The sequence below is a fragment of the Takifugu rubripes genome, chromosome 6 (assembly GCF_901000725.2).
Source record: "Takifugu rubripes chromosome 6, fTakRub1.2, whole genome shotgun sequence".
In the NCBI taxonomy this organism is placed as follows: domain Eukaryota; kingdom Metazoa; phylum Chordata; class Actinopteri; order Tetraodontiformes; family Tetraodontidae; genus Takifugu; species Takifugu rubripes.
The window spans coordinates 3102551-3110931 of record NC_042290.1 but is presented as its reverse complement, the minus strand read 5'-3'; the positions used below and the strand labels follow the sequence as shown (position 1 = coordinate 3110931).

At 42.5% G+C, this 8381-nt stretch overlaps 2 protein-coding genes across 2 annotated transcripts; both read left to right on the top strand.

Annotated features, from left to right (window-relative positions):
• On the top strand, positions 1-5712 carry LOC101074310 (ectonucleoside triphosphate diphosphohydrolase 2). The gene is made up of 9 exons (XM_003976610.3): positions 1-366; positions 775-892; positions 1313-1463; positions 3158-3317; positions 3544-3771; positions 3910-4179; positions 4601-4720; positions 5043-5177; positions 5258-5712. The coding sequence occupies exons 1-9, from the start codon at positions 253-255 to the stop codon at positions 5489-5491; spliced, it is 1530 nt and encodes a 509-aa protein (XP_003976659.2). The 5' UTR covers positions 1-252; the 3' UTR covers positions 5492-5712.
• A 707-nt stretch (positions 5713-6419) lies between these two features.
• On the top strand, positions 6420-8286 carry phpt1 (phosphohistidine phosphatase 1). Its single transcript, XM_003976608.3, has 3 exons — positions 6420-6813; positions 7674-7801; positions 7956-8286. The coding sequence occupies exons 1-3, from the start codon at positions 6648-6650 to the stop codon at positions 8046-8048; spliced, it is 387 nt and encodes a 128-aa protein (XP_003976657.1). The 5' UTR covers positions 6420-6647; the 3' UTR covers positions 8049-8286.
• Positions 8287-8381: the final 95 nt, after the last annotated feature.

Sequence of the window (8381 nt, the reverse complement as noted above, 5' to 3'; positions counted from 1 at the left end):
CAGTAGCCTTGGAGTTGCTTTCATTCGCTGAGCAAAGGGGGGATCAGGCACATGGAGGAGGACCATAAATTCAGATTCAGGCTCTGCCAGCTCAAGTGAAATGTAAAACACGAGGCAGACAGGAGGTGAAGCGTGAATCACACGCAGGCTGTGATAACATCTGTGCACGGGGAAGCCACTTCTCTCCCAGCGCTAGTGTCGCGGCTTAAATTTCCGTCCTGGCCACAGAGGCTCACTGCTCACTTTCCCTTCATGGCTCATTGCTTCACGCGTGCTGTCCCAATCGTGCTGCTGGTGTTTGGACTGGCTGCGATTCTGCTCCTGACTGTCCCCACTGAAGACATCCAGGAGGCTCCGGGGTTCAGGGTAAGGCCAGTTAAGTTGGGTATTTTTGGAGCAATGTTCGCCTGGGTCTGAAGTATTTTAAGGTGAGGTAATCCAAGCTGTGCCCACTGCCATCGGCCCCACACAGCATTTTAAAAATAATTTAGCTTTTTTTTCTTTTTCTCATTTTGTTTCATTTTGTTTCAGCCATCAACGGTTCCATCATGGTTACATTAACAGTACCTGTATTTTGTAGGAGACAAGATTAGTTTGCTACTCTTCGACTGCTTTACTTCATCTTTTAAAAACTGAGTTTTTACAATATAATTACAATAACTTCTTTGTGGGAATTTCACCGGAATGAGCCTTTAATCACCCCTTAAAGGCCTTTTTTATACTATCGAGTCTAATTTCCAGGACGACCTCCTTCATCACTTTTTGTCTCTGCAGTATGGCATCGTTCTGGATGCTGGATCGTCACACACTTCTCTGTTCATATACAAATGGCGAGCTGACAAGGAAAATGGGACAGGCGTTGTGACTCAGCACAGTGAATGTCATGTTAAAGGTAAACACCGTCACCTTCTCTCTCAGGAAATGTAAAAAACAAGACTCACGCCACATCTGCCTGTTTGACAATATTACCTTTGCAGCTACATAAACTACCGGTATGTTAAATTGTTTTCACAGATCAATACTATTTAATCCCAACATTTAATCAGAATTTTAAATGAACAAAATGAAATGAGCAAGTGGCACCTCGATATTTGTGGGCAGCAGTGTCCAAATCTAGCAACACTCTTTTGACTGTGGTGTTTTTTCTATACTCGTCATCATGCTATTGCTAGGCAACACTATTAAAAAAAGCAAGTGCACAATTTTTATACATGTCAAATGTGATTTGTGCAGCTACAAAGTGAAATTGGGGCAGAGTTGGCAGCAGAGCCATATAATTCTCCAGAAATGTAACCAGATATCTCTCACACAGGAGGAGGAATCTCAAGCTACGCAGGTCAGCGCGGGGCAGCGGGGCGATCTTTGGGGGGCTGTCTTGATCAGGCAGTAAAGGACATCCCCAAAGAGAAACACAACCTCACGCCAGTTTACCTGGGGGCAACAGCCGGCATGAGGCTTTTGCAGTGAGTCTGTGTGTGTGTGTGTGTGTGTGTGTGTGTGTGTGTGTGTGTGTGTGTGTGTGTGTGTGTGTGTATGGGTGTGTGCGTGTGCGCGTGTGTGTGTGTGTGTGTGTGGCAAATAGAAAATTTACATAAGGGAGAACATGATACGGGCAGCACGGTGGTGTGGTGGTTAGCACTGTGGCCTCACAGCAAGAATAGTGGCCCCGGGTTCGATCCCCGGTTGGGACTGAGGCTGGGGACTTTCTGTGTGGAGTTTGCACGTTCTCCCTGTGCCTGCGTGGGTTCTCTCCGGGTACTCTGGCTTCCTCCCACAGTCCAAATACATGCATGATTGGGGATTAGGCTAATTGGAAACTCTAAATTGCCAGTAGGTGTGAGCGTGAGAGAGAATGGTTGTTTGTCTATATGTGTTAGCCCTGCGATTGACTGGCGTCCAGTCCAGGGTGTACCCTGCCTCCGCCCATTGTGCTGGGATAGGCTCCAGTCCCCCCGCGACCCTCAGTGGAGGAACAAGCGGTAGAGAGTGAGTGAGTGAGTGAGAACATGATACCTCAAACTGAAAATGAAAATAAAGGAGATATTGTTTGCATATCATTTGACTCCAGTTGCAGTGATCTCTCTGTCATAACTTACATGCTGGTTCATAAAGTAGCATTTTAAATGGCAAAATGTGCTGCGTTCAGTAACATTAGTGCTGAGTTTAGTAACATTGCTGTTGTGTTCAGTAACATTACTGTTGTGTTCAGTAACATTAGTGTTTGTTCAGTAACATTAGTGCTGAGTTCAGTAAAATTAGTGCTGAGTTCAATAACATTAGTGTTGCGTTCAGTAACATTAGTGCTGCGTTCAGTAACATTAGTGCTGAGTTTAGTAACATTACTGTTGTGTTCAGTAACATTAGTGTTTGTTCAGTAACATTAGTGTTGTGTTCAGGAACATTAGTGCTGAGTTCAGTAAAATTAGTGCTGAGTTCAGTAACATTAGTGTTGCGTTCAGTAACATTAGTGCTGCGTTCAGTAACATTAGTGCTGAGTTCAGTAACACTAGTGTTGCGTTCAGTAACATTAGTGTTGCGTTCAGTAACATTAGTGCTGAGTTCAGTAACATTGCTGTTGTGTTCAGTAACATTAGTGTTGTGTTCAGTAACATTAGTGTGGTGTTCAGGAACATTAGTGCTGAGTTCAGTAACATTAGTGTTGTGTTCAGTAACATTAGTGTTGTGTTCAGTAACATTATTGTTGTGTTCAGTAACATTATTGTTGCGTTCAGTAACATTAGTGTTGCGTTCAGTAACATTAGTGTTGTGTTCAGTAACATTATTGTTGCGTTCAGTAACATTAGTGTTGCGTTCAGTAACGTTAGTGCTGCGTTCAGTAACATTATTGTTGTGTTCAGTAACATTGTGTTGAGTTCAGTAACATTATGTTGCGTTCAGTAACATTAGTGTTGCGTTCAGTAACATTAGTGTTGTGTTCAGTAACATTATTGTTGTGTTCAGTAACATTGTGTTGAGTTCAGTAACATTATGTTGCGTTCAGTAACATTAGTGTTGCGTTCAGTAACATTAGTTATTGCTTGGTTTGTGGATCAATCTGTCCACCGGTCTGTCTGAATATGTAAGATATTTTGCATATTCAGCATTGGGTAATAGAAAACAGGTGTAAAGCAGTGGTATTCATATATCTTCCCACCAGGCTCTCCAGCCCACAACAGTCATTTCAGATTCTGCAAGAAGTGAGCCAGAAAATCCAGTCGTATCCTTTCGACTACCGGGGGGCATCAGTCCTCAGCGGTCAAGAGGAGGGGGCGTACGGCTGGGTCACCGTTAACTATCTCTCAGAGAACTTCATAAAGGTATCAGCTGTCACACATAGTGCAATGTGCAAACTATATATACACTTTTTTTCTTTTTTATTTTAGCACCTCTTAACGGTTAATCTTTTAATCTCAAATCAAACAAACAGTTGAATGATTGGGCTCCAAATCTGTAATTGGATTCGAAGTGCTGCATCTTACCTTTCAAGTAAAAGGCTTTAAAATAGAATTTCCCGCTAACTTCTGCTTTATTCTTGCTTCGCAGTATGGTTTTGTGGGACACTGGTTGAGCCCCAGCAGGCCCACAGTGGGAGCGCTAGATTTTGGCGGCGCGTCCACCCAGATCACATTTGAGACGCGGGATAAGATTGAGGATGACACTGATATGATAAAGTTGCGTCTCTATGGTTACGAGTACTCTGTGTACACACACAGCTTCCTGTGCTATGGACAGGGCCAAGTTCTTAAGAGGCTCCTGGCCCATTTACTAAAGGTAACACATATGCAAATAATGATAATAATACAGAACTTCTCACTATCCTAATTCTTTATTGACCATCTGTCCATCCATCTCTAGTGTTCACATTAAAGCCAACTAAAGTGAGCATCCCTCACAATCTCTCTGTCTCAGTCTCAGGGTTACTCTGCCTCCATCATTCATCCCTGCTATCCGGTGGGCCACAGCACCAACATAAAGCTGGACTCTATATTCGATTCTCCGTGCTCAGACAAATACAAAGCGCAGACCTACAACTCCCAGTCCACTCTGTCAGTACGCGGCAGCGGACATTATGAGCACTGCCTGGGCAACGTGTCCGAGATCTTTTCCTTTGACAACTGCAGTTTCTCCCAGTGCTCCTTTGATAACGTCTTTCAGCCGAATGTCACCGGGAGCTTTGTGGTAAGAACACCTGGAGAGGACACACCTACACACATCGGCTATTGAGCGGTAAATCGTTAGAGAGGTTATGGATTGGTTTTAGTGGTAAAAAGATGCTAAATAGACGTTTTACTCAGGTGTTGAACTGCAGCATTAGTACCAATTTCAGCCTCTCATGGGTCAAAATGCTGCTGGACAGTTCCCAACCACACAGAAACTCACAGTTCCAACAACTGCTTTCAACAAATATGGATCAATACTATTAGACATTTGATGTCTAATTTATTATTACAGATAGCCTTCTCCTAATCTACATAGAGACTCCATTTTAAGGCATTTTAAAGAGAATAATATCTCAAAAATTCAGTTTGTGGTTATTTTTTTTCTATCAATGCTCTTATCTCTTTTAGCGTTGTATTCTCTTTTCTGTCTGGGGTCTCAGGCTTTCTCTGCATTCTTCTACCTTCACTCATTCCTGGAGCGGATCACTGGGATCAGAGTTATTACTCCTTCACTACTGGATCAGGCTGCCAAAACAGTGTGCCAGATGACTTACAGCCAAGTAATCTCCCTTTTTTCTCTATTTTTATATAAAATCTCCTGTTTGGTTATGTGGCAAGTGTTACAGTATTTTTGACTAAAAATTCAAATTAATGTTGACTTGTAAACATGTGGACCATGTAAGAGTAAACCATCTGTTATGTCTTCCATGTTATAAGCAAAACTATGACAATGTTAGCATATGGCTAAACCAGAACAGCCTTTACTACACTACTTAGCTCGTACTTTAATATTGACATTTGTCAATATTATAGGAACAATGTTTAATGTATAGATTTGTTGTGTTCTCCTAATACATGTGAGACTCTTGGTTTTTGATCCAGATGCTGATTCGTGCTCCAGAGGACCAGGCTCGTTTGCAGGACTACTGTGCCGTGTCTGTGTTTGTGAAAATACTCATGTTGAGAGGTTACAGCTTTGACGAAACAACATTCCCACACATTTCTTTCCAGAAGAAGGTACGACCTGTATGGACTGAAAGAGAAACAAAAGAGGATTTTGATTCAATGCCAATCATTATTCATTTTGGATCCTCCAGGTCGGCGACGCCTCGGTGGGCTGGGCTCTCGGGTACATGCTCACTTTGAGCAATTTGCTGCCAGCAGAGATGCCGGCAACAAGGAAAAGTTTAAGCATGGAGGTGTGGGGAGCACTTCTGTTTCTTCTGGTATTCCTGCTGGTAGCAGTTCTGTTATTCACCTTATTAAAGGTTTGTTTTATAAAGAAATCAGTGGACTACCATGAGCCCAACACTGTTTCTGAGACCTTGTGAATGGTCGTTAATGCACCTATGCCAGAGGTTTGTTTTGCATTTAATGTACTTTTGATAATGATCAGGGACTCTACATTGTACTGAATTTATGTCAACTAATCTTTTGCATCTAAAAAGACCATGATGATTGGGAATCAGTAGTTGTTTAAGAGTGATAATAGTAATATTTACCTTTTAAACAGTATACAATGATGAAAAATAAAGGAATGGGAGACATCTTACGGCAGTTGTCATCATTTGTGGTCACAGTAAAATGGGTTTTCTTAGATGGGGTAAGGATCCGGTGAGAGCTGGAGCGTGGCTTGATGAGTCAGCCAACTCCACCAACTCCACCCACGTGAGCTCCTCAGGCCAGGACTCAGCAGTTCACCTGCATTCGAGGGACAAAAGACACTCATTTGAGGACAATGCCAGAGGTTGTGGAGGAGGAGAGGCCATTTGCACATGGCTACTAATGAACCAGCTACTAATTGTGTCAGCACAAGTGTCAGCAACCCAGATAATGAGGGGTGGAGCAACCAACAACCAGGTGACTGAGACTTCAAATGTGTTAAGGGATCCTGAAGAGTTGAAGTACCTGAAACTCCCCAACAGTTGGCTAGAATGAATGAAGCCTCTTGGATGAGAGGTGAAACATCTTCAAGAAACTCAAACTTACTATGATTCAGCTACCAGTACACATCAATCTTGATTAATTAAAAATGCATAAAAAATTGAGATTGTTTGTCATAAAGACTGAAAGATGATCATAAAAACTATAATAACGATTTCTTGGGGAAATAACCGTGTTCTCCACAAGGGGGCGGTCTCGGTCTGCGTGGTTTTCATATAGCCTTAGAGGAAGAAACTGACGCCGGGTTACTTTCACAATAAAAGCATGGGATTCATTAAAATGGGTGGAGTCATAAGAGAAAGGAACAACAATACTGAATTCTTTTATATTGAAAGGCGTATCATAATGTATTGCTAGTCCACGGTGGAACTGGAGAATCGTTATTATAACAAGTTCGCAGTAGTCATTCGTGTTTAATTTAAAAGTAACGACCCAAACCACTGCAACTCTTTCTGTGCTGGCCGAGACGCATAGCTTGTTATCAAAATTCAAGCCTTTTGGCTGATATTCTGTTGGCTAGTGTGGCCGCTGACAGGAGTCGAGATGTGCACCCAGACGAGGGCAGCGGCTCTCATGGCCAACATCCCGCCGGCAGATATCGACCCGTCCGGCGTGTTTAAGTATGTTCTCATCAGAGTTCACAGCAGAGAGGAGGGAGACGACTCGGAGGTAGATATAGTCCGAGGATACAGCTGGGCTGAGTACCACGGTGAGTCTCCGCTGGAAAGAGTCATGACGCACAGCGGAACAAAACCAGCAGCCGAACTCTAAAACGATTCTCTTCGTCAACACTCGGGATAACACACCAATCAAACTCATCCAGATCGTGTGTCTTATATAGACCCATGGCCTCCTGAGCTGCAGTCTCGATTTTGAATTTGATCTACAATAATGCTGGAGTTGAACCCGTTGTGTTGCGTTCGAGGTGCAGTCTGTGCACCATCTGGTGGCCATAGTACAGCCAGAGATCCAACAATAATGCTCCAGGTTTTCATCAGTCGCTAATATTAGATTGCATATTCATGTGGCTTAATAATAGTTTCAAAATAAATTAGCTTTCCACAATATTTCCAAGAAATCTGTATTCTGATAAGCAATTCCTCAGGGCTTGATCCGAGCCAGGTTTTGTATCCTACCAGGTAGAACCTGAAAGCGTTGCCTACCTGTAGGAGGGAAAACCCGGCATGTAACACTGGATTTGACCATCCCTGATGATCCAGGCTTGGTCCCAAAGCATTCTTGAGCCTATGAGTTGGACAGTATGCCAAGAATGATGCACCTGTGCCAGGTACTAGAGAGCCAGACAGGTGACTTTACTAGAGGTAAATAAACTATTCACCAGGGGTAAATGCAAAACACTTGTGAAATGTATGATAACAACAGCCACGAGGGCATGCGCCATTCACGCTCAACACCAGAAACGGGAGGTAAAAAAACAATGTGCCATCTCCAATGTTCATCTGTAATACAACATTGATTGGTTCATTCTTAAAACCTTTTTTTTTTTAAAGTTGATAACATTTTCTTAATAAATTGCTGTACTGTCATCTTTTTTTTTTTGTCCTGCAGCGGATATATATGAAAAGGTTTCTGAGGAGCTGGAAAAAGGTGAAATCTTAGACTGCGAATGCATCGGAGGGGGAAGGATCAGACATGACGCCCAGGCCAAGAAGATTCATGTCTATGGATACTCAATGGTGAGATTAGATTACAAATGGTGAATATTTACAGAACACCAGGAAGTTTAAAGCTGCAGGTTGCAGTAATGTGGGCTGGTTGTTTCTGAACTATGTACGCTAAAGTATTGGCTATTTTCCCAGTTGAATAGATCAATAATGTGTTTGTTTTCAGGGGTTTGGACGAGCAAACCATGCAGTAACTACTGAGAAACTGAAGGCTCGGTATCCGGATTATGAGGTGACCTGGGATAACGAGGGATACTGAACTGACCACAGATCAGCCGCTGGACTAAAGGAGCACTTAACGTTTCACACCAAGACTAAAACACTGACACAGCTAACAAAACAGGCCGTTTTTAAAATCACGAGGCTCGATTTGAGCAGAGAATTACACACAGCATTGCTTCATTTTCATTTCTGTGTTTGTATAAGTGTTTTTATTTCATTTCAATGGAGTGACGTTTTACAAGACAAAGTAAATAAACGGTCAGGTTGATTTTCTGCACAATAGTCTCCTAAATTTGTATTATAGAATGTGTTTTTTTGGTGCACATAAATCCTCCATTGTTAAATAACAGACTCAGAACCTGAGACAGGA

Excerpts from the sequence above, each read along its gene's own strand:
- LOC101074310 (XM_003976610.3), top strand. The coding sequence starts at position 253 with ATGGCTCATTGCTTCACGCGTGCTGTCCCAATCGTGCTGCTGGTGTTT. Across the intron at positions 1,464-3,157 it reads GCCGGCATGAGGCTTTTGCA|GCTCTCCAGCCCACAACAGT; the intron begins GTGAGTCTGTGT and ends TCTTCCCACCAG. Across the intron at positions 4,721-5,042 it reads GCCAGATGACTTACAGCCAA|ATGCTGATTCGTGCTCCAGA; the intron begins GTAATCTCCCTT and ends TTTTTGATCCAG.
- phpt1 (XM_003976608.3), top strand. The coding sequence starts at position 6,648 with ATGTGCACCCAGACGAGGGCAGCGGCTCTCATGGCCAACATCCCGCCG. Across the intron at positions 6,814-7,673 it reads CAGCTGGGCTGAGTACCACG|CGGATATATATGAAAAGGTT; the intron begins GTGAGTCTCCGC and ends TTTGTCCTGCAG. Across the intron at positions 7,802-7,955 it reads ATGTCTATGGATACTCAATG|GGGTTTGGACGAGCAAACCA; the intron begins GTGAGATTAGAT and ends GTTTGTTTTCAG.